Source organism: Salvelinus namaycush, unplaced genomic scaffold (genome assembly GCF_016432855.1).
Source record: "Salvelinus namaycush isolate Seneca unplaced genomic scaffold, SaNama_1.0 Scaffold157, whole genome shotgun sequence".
Classification (NCBI taxonomy): Eukaryota; Metazoa; Chordata; class Actinopteri; order Salmoniformes; family Salmonidae; genus Salvelinus; species Salvelinus namaycush.
Genome location: NW_024058308.1, coordinates 72,197 through 86,868, shown reverse-complemented (window position 1 = coordinate 86,868; position 14,672 = coordinate 72,197). Strand labels below are relative to the sequence as shown.

The 14,672-nt window shown below is 41.0% G+C and overlaps 1 protein-coding gene across 1 annotated transcript; it reads right to left on the bottom strand.

Moving 5' to 3' along the window:
• Positions 1-3,115: 3,115 nt before the first annotated feature.
• On the bottom strand, positions 3,116-5,301 carry LOC120037106 (MKRN2 opposite strand protein). Its single transcript, XM_038983281.1, has 4 exons — positions 5,096-5,301; positions 4,897-4,946; positions 4,573-4,741; positions 3,116-3,329 (listed from the first exon to the last, which is right to left on the bottom strand). Exons 1-4 carry the CDS (start codon positions 5,299-5,301, stop codon positions 3,116-3,118), a joined length of 639 nt encoding a protein of 212 aa, XP_038839209.1.
• Between the last annotated feature and the right edge of the window lie 9,371 nt (positions 5,302-14,672).

Here is a 14,672-nt window from a genome sequence, read left to right as displayed (position 1 = left end):
CTGTGGGTTTGCACAACCGTAGAATTTCTGCACAAACTGTCAGAAACTGTCTCAGGGAAGCTCATCTTTATTTTATTGTTATTTCACCTTTATTTAACCAGGTAGGCCAGTTGAGAATAAGTTCTCATTTACAACTGCGACCTGGCCAAGATAAAGCAAAGCAAAAACAACAACACAGAGATACACATGGGATAAACAAACTTACAGTCAATAACACAATAGAAAAATCTGTATACAGTGTGTGCAAATGAAGTAAGGAGGTAAGGCAATAAATAGGCTATAGTGGCGAAGTAATTACAATTTAGCAATTAAACACTGGAGTGATAAATGTGCAGATGATGATGTGCAAGTAGAAATAATGGTGTCCAAAAGAGCAGAAAAACTAAAACAAATATGGGGATGAAGTAGGTAGTTGGATGGGCTATTTACAGATGAGCTGTGTACAGATGGGCTATGTATCTGCGTGCTCGTCATCCTCACCAGGGTCTTGATCTGACTACAGTGGGTAAATGCTCATGTTCGATTGCCACTGGCACGCTGGAGTAGTGTGCTCTTCATGGAAGAATCCCAGTTTCAACTGTACCAGGCAGATGGAGTGTATGGCACCATGTGGGCGAGCGGGTTACTGATGTCAACGTTGTGAATAGAGCGGGGGGGGTTATGGAATGGGCAGGCATAAGCTATGGACAACGAACACAATTGCATTTTATCAATGGAAATTTGAATGCACAGCGATACCGTGATGAGATCCTCAGGCCCATTGTAGTCATCCGCCGCCATCGCCTCATGTTTCAGCATGATAATGCATGACCCATGTCTCAAGGATCTGTACACAATTCTTAGAAGCTGAAAATGTCCCAGTTCTTCCATGGCCTGCATACTCACCAGACCCGTTGAGGGTTACTCTGGCTTGACGTGTACGACAGCTTGTTCCAGCTCCCACCAACATCCAGCAACTTCTCACAGCCATTGAAGAGGAATGGGACAACATTCCACAGCCTGATCAACTCTATACGAAGGAGATGTGTCGCGCTGCATGAGGCAAATGGTGGTCACACCAGATACTGACTGGTTTTCTGATCAACACCCCTACTTTCTTTTTTAAGGTATCTGTGACCAACCGATACAGTTGAAGTTGGAAGTTTACATACACCTCAGCCAAATACATTTAAACTCAGTTTTTCACAATTCCTGACATTTAATCCTAGTACAAATTCCCTGTTTTAGGTCAGTTAGGATCACCACTTTATTTTAAGAATGTGAAATGTCAGAATAATAGTAAAGAGAATGATTTTTTTCAGCTTTTATTTCTTTCATCACATTCCCAGTGGGTCAGAAGTTTACATACACCAAATTAGTATTTGGTAGCATTTCCTTTAAATTGTTTAACTTGGGTCAAACGTTTCGGGTAGCCTTCCACAAGCTTCCCACAATAAGTTGGCCCATTCCTCCTGACAGAGCTGGTGTAACTGAGTCAGGTTTGTAGGCCTCCTTGCTCGCACACACTTTTTCAGTTCTGCCCACACATTTTCTATAGGATTGAGGTCAGGGCTTTGTGATGGCCACTCCAATACCTTGACTTTGTTGTCCTTAAGCCATTTTGCCTCAACTTTGGAAGTATGCTTGTGGTCATTGTCCATTTGGAAGACTCATTTTCGACCAAGCTTTAACTTCCTGACTGATGTCTTGAAATGTTGCTTCAATATATCCACATAATTTCCCTGCCTCATGATGCCATCTATTTTGTGAAGTGCACCAGTCCCTCCTGCAGCAAAGCACCCCCACAACATGATGCTGCCACCCCCGTGCTTCACGTTTGGTATGGTGTTCTTTGTCTTGCAAGCGTCCCCCTTTTTCCTCCAAACATAACGATGTTCTCTTCCTGAGCGGTATGACGGCTGCGTGGTCCCATGGTGTTTATACTTGCGTACTATTGTTTGTACAGATGAACGTGGTACCTTCAGGCATTTGGAAATTGCTCCCAAGGATGAACCAGACTTGTGGAGTTCTACAATTTTTTTTTTTTAGGTCTTGGCTGATTTCTTTTGATTTTCCCATGATGTCAAGCAAAGAGGCACTGAATTTGAAGGTAGGCTTTGAAGTACATCCACAGGTACACCTCCAATTGACTCAGATGATGTCAATTAGCCTATCAGAAGCTTCTAAAGTCATGACATAATTTTCTGGAATTTTCCAAGCTGTTTAAAGGCACAGTCAACTTAGTGTATGTAAACTTCTGACCCACTGGAATTGTGATACAGTGAATTATAAGTGAAATAATCTGTAAACAATTGTTGGAAAAATGTATTGTGTCATGCACAAAGTAGATGTCTTAACTGACTTGCCAAAACTATCGTTTGTTAACAAGAAATTTGTGGAGTGGTTGAAAAACAAGTTTTAATGACTCCAACCTAAGTGAATGTAAACTTCTAACTTCAACTGTACATATCTGGATTCCCAGTTGTGAAATCCATAGATTAGGGTGTAATGAATTTCAACTGACTGATCTCCTTATATGAACTGTAACTCTGAGGGGCCCCTGTTGAGGGTCAGCGTGGTGGATGTGTTGTTGCCTACCCTTACCACCTGGGGGGCGGCTCATCAGGAAGTCCAGGATCCAGTTGCAGAGGGAGGTGTTCAGTCACAGGGTCTTTATCTTAGTAATTAGCATGGAGAGCATTCCTTTTGTCCATGTGGGAAAGGGCAGTGTGGAGTGCAATAGAGATTGCATCATCTATGGATCTGTTGGGGCGGTATGTGAATTGGAGTGAGTACAGGGTTTCTGGGATGATGGTCATTTTAACTCATGTTCTGTGTGGCACTGTGGCTGCCTCAGTCTCTGTCCTCTTGTTTCAAACAGTCAAGGCTTCTCTCCTCTTCTTTCTTCCTCCATCACTCTAACAGGACTGTCCACTTTATAGAAGTAGTTGTGTGATATCTCCCTGCACATTGTGATGTATTTACTATGTAGTATTAACAGGACTGTCCACTATATAGAAGTAGTTGTGTGATATCTCCCTGCACATTGTGATGTATTTACTATGTAGTATTAACAGGACTGTCCACTATATAGAAGTAGTTGTGTGATATCTCCCTGCACATTGTGATGTATTTACTATGTAGCATTAACAGGACTGTCCACTATATAGAAGTAGTTCTGTGATATCTCCCTGCACATTATGGTGTATTTACAGGCTCTCTTGATCTTGGGCAGGACGAAGCTCTGAGTGAACTGGTCTTTGGTCAGAGAGCCTTTCCCCTGTGTTGCTAGCACACGGTTTAGAAACATCAGAGTGTAGTTGTAGCAGTTGTGCGTCTCCTTATTAAACCTACAAGACCAGAAGATGTTTATTACAGTACCTTTACCTCAATCTCAATGCTAAAACAACTGTTCCTCTCTCAGTTATACAGTAATATACTTTAACAACTGTTCCCCTGTCAGTAATACAGTAATATACTTTAACAACTGTTCCCCTGTCAGTAATACAGTAATATACTTTAACAACTGTTCCTCTGTCAGTAATACAGTAATATACTTTAACAACTGTTCCCCTGTCAGTTAAACAGTAATATACTTTAACAACTGTTTCCCTGTCAGTAATACAGTAAGAGAATATCAACTATTCCTCTGTCAGTAATACAGTAATATACTTTAACAACTGTTTCCCTGTCAGTAATACAGTAAGAGAATATCAACTATTCCTCTGTCAGTAATACAGTAATATACTTTAACAACTGTTTCCCTGTCAGTAATACAGTAAGAGAATATCAACTATTCCTCTGTCAGTAATACAGTAATATACTTTATCAACTGTTCCTCTGTCAGTAATACAGTAATAGAGACTTTATCAACTCTTCCTCTGTCAGTAATACAGTAATAGAGACTTTATCAACTGTTCCTACATCAGTAATACAGTAATAGAGACTTTAACAACTATTCCTCTGTCAGTTATACAGTAATAGAGACTTTAACAACTATTCCTCTGTCAGTAATACAGTAAGAGAATATCAACTATTCCTCTGTCAGTAATACAGTAATAGAGACTTTAACAACTATTCCTCTGTCAGTAATACAGTAAGAGAATATCAACTATTGCCCTGTCAGTAATACAGTAAGAGAATATCAACTATTGCCCTGTCAGTAATACAGTAATAGAGACTTGAACAACTATTCCTCTGTCAGTAATACAGTAAGAGAATATCAACTATTCCTCTGTCAGTAATACAGTAATAGAGACTTTAAAATATTGATGGGAGACTCTGTTACGGAGGAATGTAAATGCTTTTTTTAAGCTGGATCATGTTATTGTATTGTATTGTTGTATGTTTTAATTCTGTAATGTATTGATTGTTGCTGCCTTCTTGGCCAGAAAAATATACTCTGGGTCTCAATGGGATTTTCCTGGTTAAATAAAGGTTAAATAAAAAATTAACTATTCCTCTGTCAGTAATACAGTAATAGAGACTTTATCAACTGTTCCTACATCAGTAATACAGTAATAGAGACTTTATCAACTGTTCCTACATCAGTAATACAGTAATAGGATCTTAAAGTTCAATACGAAGGTGCACCTTTTGTATGCTGGGTCCCACATCTCGGCGTCTGAGAACTTGTTGAGGTATTGGTCCCATTGGTTGAGAAGGTTGAACATGTCTGGTTGGATCAGGGGAATACTGATACACATCTCCCAGCCTCGCTGGTCCTGCCGGACCCCTGGCTTAGTGTAGTTGAACACCACTCCTATAGAACAAACACACTGACTGTCAGTATTAAGCGTATCCAGTTTTAGTCCTAATGACATTTTGATGTCAGTAATGTTAACTTTCCATTGAGTAAATTGTGAAGGGAAGTTGTAGCATGTAACGTTACAGTATGGGTGAAGAAACGGAACCTACCATTAGTGTCTGTGATCCCAGTGTGTAGGTCTGAGCCGCCATCAAACTCCCTAAACACAGCAATCTACATTCAATCAATCTATGATGTGTTTAACAGCTGTCCATGCATTGAGTTTGTGTTCATTCAATGTGCAGCAAACAGACCATCTGCTAAGAACAGCATGTTGCTTTTTACACCAACACAGTAGTCATTGGTTACCTGAGGTTGTTTTCCTCAGCAGGTGCGACCAGGAAGCAGCATGGGGTCTTGTGTCCGTTAGAAAAAGGGTTGGGGATACGGATAGGAGCCTCCTCCAGCCTGCCACTGCTGAAGCTCACTCCACACTCTGGACATTTCTCTGGAACCAAGAAACAGAAGATGTCCTTCTGACAGTGGCTGAACTTAATCACACTCTTTTTCTCCATGGAAACAGATGGAATAGAACTTCCCTACTAGGTTGCTTACTAAGTTCCCTATCCAGTGCTAGGTCTTCACACTAACACCCTAGCAGGACAGCAGGGTAATTTAACCTATCTGGTCTGTGACGCTCCACTCACATAACCTTCTCATTTGTCACTAACCGTCTGGGGCCTATCAGGTTGCACCTATACTGTCCCCATGCTCTTCTGTTCAGCAGTCCTGTTTTTTGCTCATTCCTTAGTTCACTGTAAAGGGTTATGGTCAGTCCTATACTGTCTAGGTAGTTCACTGTAAAGGGTTATGGTCAGTCCTATACTGTCTAGGTAGTTCACTGTAAAGGGTTATGGTCAGTCCTATACTGTCTAGGTAGTTCACTGTAAAGGGTTATGGTCAGTCCTATACTGTCTAGGTAGTTCACTGTAAAGGGTTATGGTCAGTCCTATACTGTCTAGGTAGTTCACTGTAAAGGGTTATGGTCAGTCCTATACTGTCTAGGTAGTTCACTGTAAAGGGTTATGGTCAGTCCTATACTGTCTAGGTAGTTCACTGTAAAGGGTTATGGTCAGTCCTATACTGTCTAGGTAGTTCACTGTAAAGGGTTATGGTCAGTCCTATACTGTCTAGGTAGTTCACTGTAAAGGGTTATGGTCAGTCCTATACTGTCTAGGTAGTTCACTGTAAAGGGTTATGGTCAGTCCTATACTGTCTAGGTAGTTCACTGTAAAGGGTTATGGTCAGTCCTATACTGTCTAGGTAGTTCACTGTAAAGGGTTATGGTCAGTCCTATACTGTCTAGGTAGTTCACTGTAAAGGGTTATGGTCAGTCCTATACTGTCTAGGTAGTTCACTGTAAAGGGTTATGGTCAGTCCTATACTGTCTAGGTAGTTCACTGTAAAGGGTTATGGTCAGTCCTATACTGTCTAGGTAGTTCACTGTAAAGGGTTATGGTCAGTCCTATACTGTCTAGGTAGTTCACTGTAAAGGGTTATGGTCAGTCCTATACTGTCTAGGTAGTTCACTGTAAAGGGTTATGGTCAGTCCTATACTGTCTAGGTAGTTCACTGTAAAGGGTTATGGTCAGTCCTATACTGTCTAGGTAGTTCACTGTAAAGGGTTATGGTCAGTCCTATACTGTCTAGGTAGTTCACTGTAAAGGGTTATGGTCAGTCCTATACTGTCTAGGTAGTTCACTGTAAAGGGTTATGGTCAGTCCTATACTGTCTAGGTAGTTCACTGTAAAGGGTTATGGTCAGTCCTATACTGTCTAGGTAGTTCACTGTAAAGGGTTATGGTCAGTCCTATACTGTCTAGGTAGTTCACTGTAAAGGGTTATGGTCAGTCCTATACTGTCTAGGTAGTTCACTGTAAAGGGTTATGGTCAGTCCTATACTGTCTAGGTAGTTCACTGTAAAGGGTTATGGTCAGTCCTATACTGTCTAGGTAGTTCACTGTAAAGGGTTATGGTCAGTCCTATACTGTCTAGGTAGTTCACTGTAAAGGGTTATGGTCAGTCCTATACTGTCTAGGTAGTTCACTGTAAAGGGTTATGGTCAGTCCTATACTGTCTAGGTAGTTCACTGTAAAGGGTTATGGTCAGTCCTATACTGTCTAGGTAGTTCACTGTAAAGGGTTATGGTCAGTCCTATACTGTCTAGGTAGTTCACTGTAAAGGGTTATGGTCAGTCCTATACTGTCTAGGTAGTTCACTGTAAAGGGTTATGGTCAGTCCTATACTGTCTAGGTAGTTCACTGTAAAGGGTTATGGTCAGTCCTATACTGTCTAGGTAGTTCACTGTAAAGGGTTATGGTCAGTCCTATACTGTCTAGGTAGTTCACTGTAAAGGGTTATGGTCAGTCCTATACTGTCTAGGTAGTTCACTGTAAAGGGTTATGGTCAGTCCTATACTGTCTAGGTAGTTCACTGTAAAGGGTTATGGTCAGTCCTATACTGTCTAGGTAGTTCACTGTAAAGGGTTATGGTCAGTCCTATACTGTCTAGGTAGTTCACTGTAAAGGGTTATGGTCAGTCCTATACTGTCTAGGTAGTTCACTGTAAAGGGTTATGGTCAGTCCTATACTGTCTAGGTAGTTCACTGTAAAGGGTTATGGTCAGTCCTATACTGTCTAGGTAGTTCACTGTAAAGGGTTATGGTCAGTCCTATACTGTCTAGGTAGTTCACTGTAAAGGGTTATGGTCAGTCCTATACTGTCTAGGTAGTTCACTGTAAAGGGTTATGGTCAGTCCTATACTGTCTAGGTAGTTCACTGTAAAGGGTTATGGTCAGTCCTATACTGTCTAGGTAGTTCACTGTAAAGGGTTATGGTCAGTCCTATACTGTCTAGGTAGTTCACTGTAAAGGGTTATGGTCAGTCCTATACTGTCTAGGTAGTTCACTGTAAAGGGTTATGGTCAGTCCTATACTGTCTAGGTAGTTCACTGTAAAGGGTTATGGTCAGTCCTATACTGTCTAGGTAGTTCACTGTAAAGGGTTATGGTCAGTCCTATACTGTCTAGGTAGTTCACTGTAAAGGGTTATGGTCAGTCCTATACTGTCTAGGTAGTTCACTGTAAAGGGTTATGGTCAGTCCTATACTGTCTAGGTAGTTCACTGTAAAGGGTTATGGTCAGTCCTATACTGTCTAGGTAGTTCACTGTAAAGGGTTATGGTCAGTCCTATACTGTCTAGGTAGTTCACTGTAAAGGGTTATGGTCAGTCCTATACTGTCTAGGTAGTTCACTGTAAAGGGTTATGGTCAGTCCTATACTGTCTAGGTAGTTCACTGTAAAGGGTTATGGTCAGTCCTATACTGTCTAGGTAGTTCACTGTAAAGGGTTATGGTCAGTCCTATACTGTCTAGGTAGTTCACTGTAAAGGGTTATGGTCAGTCCTATACTGTCTAGGTAGTTCACTGTAAAGGGTTATGGTCAGTCCTATACTGTCTAGGTAGTTCACTGTAAAGGGTTATGGTCAGTCCTATACTGTCTAGGTAGTTCACTGTAAAGGGTTATGGTCAGTCCTATACTGTCTAGGTAGTTCACTGTAAAGGGTTATGGTCAGTCCTATACTGTCTAGGTAGTTCACTGTAAAGGGTTATGGTCAGTCCTATACTGTCTAGGTAGTTCACTGTAAAGGGTTATGGTCAGTCCTATACTGTCTAGGTAGTTCACTGTAAAGGGTTATGGTCAGTCCTATACTGTCTAGGTAGTTCACTGTAAAGGGTTATGGTCAGTCCTATACTGTCTAGGTAGTTCACTGTAAAGGGTTATGGTCAGTCCTATACTGTCTAGGTAGTTCACTGTAAAGGGTTATGGTCAGTCCTATACTGTCTAGGTAGTTCACTGTAAAGGGTTATGGTCAGTCCTATACTGTCTAGGTAGTTCACTGTAAAGGGTTATGGTCAGTCCTATACTGTCTAGGTAGTTCACTGTAAAGGGTTATGGTCAGTCCTATACTGTCTAGGTAGTTCACTGTAAAGGGTTATGGTCAGTCCTATACTGTCTAGGTAGTTCACTGTAAAGGGTTATGGTCAGTCCTATACTGTCTAGGTAGTTCACTGTAAAGGGTTATGGTCAGTCCTATACTGTCTAGGTAGTTCACTGTAAAGGGTTATGGTCAGTCCTATACTGTCTAGGTAGTTCACTGTAAAGGGTTATGGTCAGTCCTATACTGTCTAGGTAGTTCACTGTAAAGGGTTATGGTCAGTCCTATACTGTCTAGGTAGTTCACTGTAAAGGGTTATGGTCAGTCCTATACTGTCTAGGTAGTTCACTGTAAAGGGTTATGGTCAGTCCTATACTGTCTAGGTAGTTCACTGTAAAGGGTTATGGTCAGTCCTATACTGTCTAGGTAGTTCACTGTAAAGGGTTATGGTCAGTCCTATACTGTCTAGGTAGTTCACTGTAAAGGGTTATGGTCAGTCCTATACTGTCTAGGTAGTTCACTGTAAAGGGTTATGGTCAGTCCTATACTGTCTAGGTAGTTCACTGTAAAGGGTTATGGTCAGTCCTATACTGTCTAGGTAGTTCACTGTAAAGGGTTATGGTCAGTCCTATACTGTCTAGGTAGTTCACTGTAAAGGGTTATGGTCAGTCCTATACTGTCTAGGTAGTTCACTGTAAAGGGTTATGGTCAGTCCTATACTGTCTAGGTAGTTCACTGTAAAGGGTTATGGTCAGTCCTATACTGTCTAGGTAGTTCACTGTAAAGGGTTATGGTCAGTCCTATACTGTCTAGGTAGTTCACTGTAAAGGGTTATGGTCAGTCCTATACTGTCTAGGTAGTTCACTGTAAAGGGTTATGGTCAGTCCTATACTGTCTAGGTAGTTCACTGTAAAGGGTTATGGTCAGTCCTATACTGTCTAGGTAGTTCACTGTAAAGGGTTATGGTCAGTCCTATACTGTCTAGGTAGTTCACTGTAAAGGGTTATGGTCAGTCCTATACTGTCTAGGTAGTTCACTGTAAAGGGTTATGGTCAGTCCTATACTGTCTAGGTAGTTCACTGTAAAGGGTTATGGTCAGTCCTATACTGTCTAGGTAGTTCACTGTAAAGGGTTATGGTCAGTCCTATACTGTCTAGGTAGTTCACTGTAAAGGGTTATGGTCAGTCCTATACTGTCTAGGTAGTTCACTGTAAAGGGTTATGGTCAGTCCTATACTGTCTAGGTAGTTCACTGTAAAGGGTTATGGTCCTATACTGTCTAGGTAGTTCACTGTAAAGGGTTATGGTCAGTCCTATACTGTCTAGGTAGTTCACTGTAAAGGGTTATGGTCAGTCCTATACTGTCTAGGTAGTTCACTGTAAAGGGTTATGGTCAGTCCTATACTGTCTAGGTAGTTCACTGTAAAGGGTTATGGTCAGTCCTATACTGTCTAGGTAGTTCACTGTAAAGGGTTATGGTCAGTCCTATACTGTCTAGGTAGTTCACTGTAAAGGGTTATGGTCAGTCCTATACTGTCTAGGTAGTTCACTGTAAAGGGTTATGGTCAGTCCTATACTGTCTAGGTAGTTCACTGTAAAGGGTTATGGTCAGTCCTATACTGTCTAGGTAGTTCACTGTAAAGGGTTATGGTCAGTCCTATACTGTCTAGGTAGTTCACTGTAAAGGGTTATGGTCAGTCCTATACTGTCTAGGTAGTTCACTGTAAAGGGTTATGGTCAGTCCTATACTGTCTAGGTAGTTCACTGTAAAGGGTTATGGTCAGTCCTATACTGTCTAGGTAGTTCACTGTAAAGGGTTATGGTCAGTCCTATACTGTCTAGGTAGTTCACTGTAAAGGGTTATGGTCAGTCCTATACTGTCTAGGTAGTTCACTGTAAAGGGTTATGGTCAGTCCTATACTGTCTAGGTAGTTCACTGTAAAGGGTTATGGTCAGTCCTATACTGTCTAGGTAGTTCACTGTAAAGGGTTATGGTCAGTCCTATACTGTCTAGGTAGTTCACTGTAAAGGGTTATGGTCAGTCCTATACTGTCTAGGTAGTTCACTGTAAAGGGTTATGGTCAGTCCTATACTGTCTAGGTAGTTCACTGTAAAGGGTTATGGTCAGTCCTATACTGTCTAGGTAGTTCACTGTAAAGGGTTATGGTCAGTCCTATACTGTCTAGGTAGTTCACTGTAAAGGGTTATGGTCAGTCCTATACTGTCTAGGTAGTTCACTGTAAAGGGTTATGGTCAGTCCTATACTGTCTAGGTAGTTCACTGTAAAGGGTTATGGTCAGTCCTATACTGTCTAGGTAGTTCACTGTAAAGGGTTATGGTCAGTCCTATACTGTCTAGGTAGTTCACTGTAAAGGGTTATGGTCAGTCCTATACTGTCTAGGTAGTTCACTGTAAAGGGTTATGGTCAGTCCTATACTGTCTAGGTAGTTCACTGTAAAGGGTTATGGTCAGTCCTATACTGTCTAGGTAGTTCACTGTAAAGGGTTATGGTCAGTCCTATACTGTCTAGGTAGTTCACTGTAAAGGGTTATGGTCAGTCCTATACTGTCTAGGTAGTTCACTGTAAAGGGTTATGGTCAGTCCTATACTGTCTAGGTAGTTCACTGTAAAGGGTTATGGTCAGTCCTATACTGTCTAGGTAGTTCACTGTAAAGGGTTATGGTCAGTCCTATACTGTCTAGGTAGTTCACTGTAAAGGGTTATGGTCAGTCCTATACTGTCTAGGTAGTTCACTGTAAAGGGTTATGGTCAGTCCTATACTGTCTAGGTAGTTCACTGTAAAGGGTTATGGTCAGTCCTATACTGTCTAGGTAGTTCACTGTAAAGGGTTATGGTCAGTCCTATACTGTCTAGGTAGTTCACTGTAAAGGGTTATGGTCAGTCCTATACTGTCTAGGTAGTTCACTGTAAAGGGTTATGGTCAGTCCTATACTGTCTAGGTAGTTCACTGTAAAGGGTTATGGTCAGTCCTATACTGTCTAGGTAGTTCACTGTAAAGGGTTATGGTCAGTCCTATACTGTCTAGGTAGTTCACTGTAAAGGGTTATGGTCAGTCCTATACTGTCTAGGTAGTTCACTGTAAAGGGTTATGGTCAGTCCTATACTGTCTAGGTAGTTCACTGTAAAGGGTTATGGTCAGTCCTATACTGTCTAGGTAGTTCACTGTAAAGGGTTATGGTCAGTCCTATACTGTCTAGGTAGTTCACTGTAAAGGGTTATGGTCAGTCCTATACTGTCTAGGTAGTTCACTGTAAAGGGTTATGGTCAGTCCTATACTGTCTAGGTAGTTCACTGTAAAGGGTTATGGTCAGTCCTATACTGTCTAGGTAGTTCACTGTAAAGGGTTATGGTCAGTCCTATACTGTCTAGGTAGTTCACTGTAAAGGGTTATGGTCAGTCCTATACTGTCTAGGTAGTTCACTGTAAAGGGTTATGGTCAGTCCTATACTGTCTAGGTAGTTCACTGTAAAGGGTTATGGTCAGTCCTATACTGTCTAGGTAGTTCACTGTAAAGGGTTATGGTCAGTCCTATACTGTCTAGGTAGTTCACTGTAAAGGGTTATGGTCAGTCCTATACTGTCTAGGTAGTTCACTGTAAAGGGTTATGGTCAGTCCTATACTGTCTAGGTAGTTCACTGTAAAGGGTTATGGTCAGTCCTATACTGTCTAGGTAGTTCACTGTAAAGGGTTATGGTCAGTCCTATACTGTCTAGGTAGTTCACTGTAAAGGGTTATGGTCAGTCCTATACTGTCTAGGTAGTTCACTGTAAAGGGTTATGGTCAGTCCTATACTGTCTAGGTAGTTCACTGTAAAGGGTTATGGTCAGTCCTATACTGTCTAGGTAGTTCACTGTAAAGGGTTATGGTCAGTCCTATACTGTCTAGGTAGTTCACTGTAAAGGGTTATGGTCAGTCCTATACTGTCTAGGTAGTTCACTGTAAAGGGTTATGGTCAGTCCTATACTGTCTAGGTAGTTCACTGTAAAGGGTCAGAACAGAGTGTGGTGTTGTCAATAATTGTCTCCTGACCCCTCCTGTCTCAGCCTCCAGTATTTATGCTGCAGTAGTTTGTGTCGGGGGGCTAGGGTCAGTCTGTTATATCTGGAGTATTTCTCCTGTCTTATCCGTTGTTCTGTGTGAATTTAAGTATGCTCTCTCTAATTCTCTCTTTCTCTCTTTCTTTCTTTCTCTCTCTCGGAGCACCTGATCCCTAGGACCTGGCATGATGACTCCTTGCTGTCCCCAGTCCACCTGGCTGTGCTGCTGCTCCAGTTTCAACTGTTCTGCCTGCGGCTATGGAACCCTGACCTGTTCACCGGACGTGCTACCTGTCCCAGACCTGCTGTTTTCAACTCTAGAGACCGCAGGAGCGGTAGAGATACTCTTAATGATCGGCTATGAAAAGCCAACTAACATTTACTCCTGAGGTGCTGACCTGTTGCACCCTCTACAACTACTGTGATTATTATTATTTGACCATGCTGGTCATTTATGAACATTTGAACATCTTGGCCATGTTCTGTTATAATCTCCACCCGGCACAGCCAGAAGATGACTGGCCACCCCTCATAGCCTGGTTCCTCTCTAGGTTTCTTCCTAGGTTTTGGCCTTTCTAGGGAGTTTTTCCTAGCCACCGTGCTTCTACACCTGCATTGCTTGCTGTTTGGGGTTTTAGGCTGGGTTTCAGTACAGCACTTTGAGATATCAGCTGATCTAAGAAGGGCTTTATAAATAAATTTGATTTGATTTAAAGATAGACAGCTATTCCGAGACAGTTCCATAACACCGTGGCTGTACTAAATTCTACAGGGCCTTCAGGTTACGAAAGAAGGTATGGGAACTGTAAAAATATCTGAACATTATGAAGTGGATATGAACACACACGTACTCAACTACATGCTGCTTACACATACGGACTTATACACACACCTGACTTATACACACACCTGACTTATACACACACCTGATCTCGCTCTCCTCTCACTCTCTCTTTCTCTCTCTTCTCTCCCTCTCTATTGTCGAGAACTGTTTTATAATTTAATGTGTTTATTGTTTGTTTTTTATGTATTTGTCCAAGTGTATATATGTTTACAACAAGCAAGGGGAATATATCAGAATAGCAACATTATAATAATAATAATAACATATTGTATGGAATACATTTGTACTGTAGTGAAGCCGTCTCTAGAGTAATGTAAGGTCTCTTTCATGATCATGTGAAACGTCAATTGCTGAAAATGCTGGGAAAATGCTGGGATGTGTTTTTCAATTGTGTTAAAGGTAATTATGATGCAACTATGATGGTGATACGATATGGATTACAATTATCATCATGAATATTAAGACTATACGCACTACATGTTACACACATAGACACTCAACCATGCAAATTGGCAGATTTATTATTTATTTGGACATCACAGATTAAAGTCTTACTCTTATACAGACATCGTACACACTCTCACTATATCACATCCAATATCATACACATCAACCTACTCAGATTTGCCACACACATAATATCTTGTCTCAATTTTCTAACATCTGTGGCATTGGCTCACAGGCAAACAGACATGGGAATAAAACAAATATTGCTAGAACCTATTTCTTGAATTCAAAATATCAGACATTAGAAAGCTCTAGTTTTGAGCTTCATAATACCTCTGATGGTAGTAACTTTACAAGCACTAATTATGGTCAATTTAGACTGAGAATAGTATCTAGTTATGGTAAGGGGTGAAATAAGTATAGCCAGTTATAATTGTAATGGTTTAGCAGATTATAAAACAATAAGATCAGTCTTTACATGAATATAACATAAAAGATAAGATCAGTCTTTACATGAATATAACATATACTGTTTACAGGAAACTCACTGTACATCATTAGATGAAGTTGTGTGGAAAAAGGAATGGGTTGGTGAAATAATTTTC

Bases quoted from the DNA above. Each gene is read 5' to 3' on its own strand.
- LOC120037106 (XM_038983281.1), bottom strand. From the start codon at position 5,301: ATGGAGAAAAAGAGTGTGATTAAGTTCAGCCACTGTCAGAAGGACATC. The intron at 4,947-5,095 runs GTAACCAATGAC...TGCTGTGTTTAG, and splicing joins GCTGAGGAAAACAACCTCAG to GGAGTTTGATGGCGGCTCAG. The intron at 4,742-4,896 runs GTAGGTTCCGTT...TTTGTTCTATAG, and splicing joins TGGGATCACAGACACTAATG to GAGTGGTGTTCAACTACACT.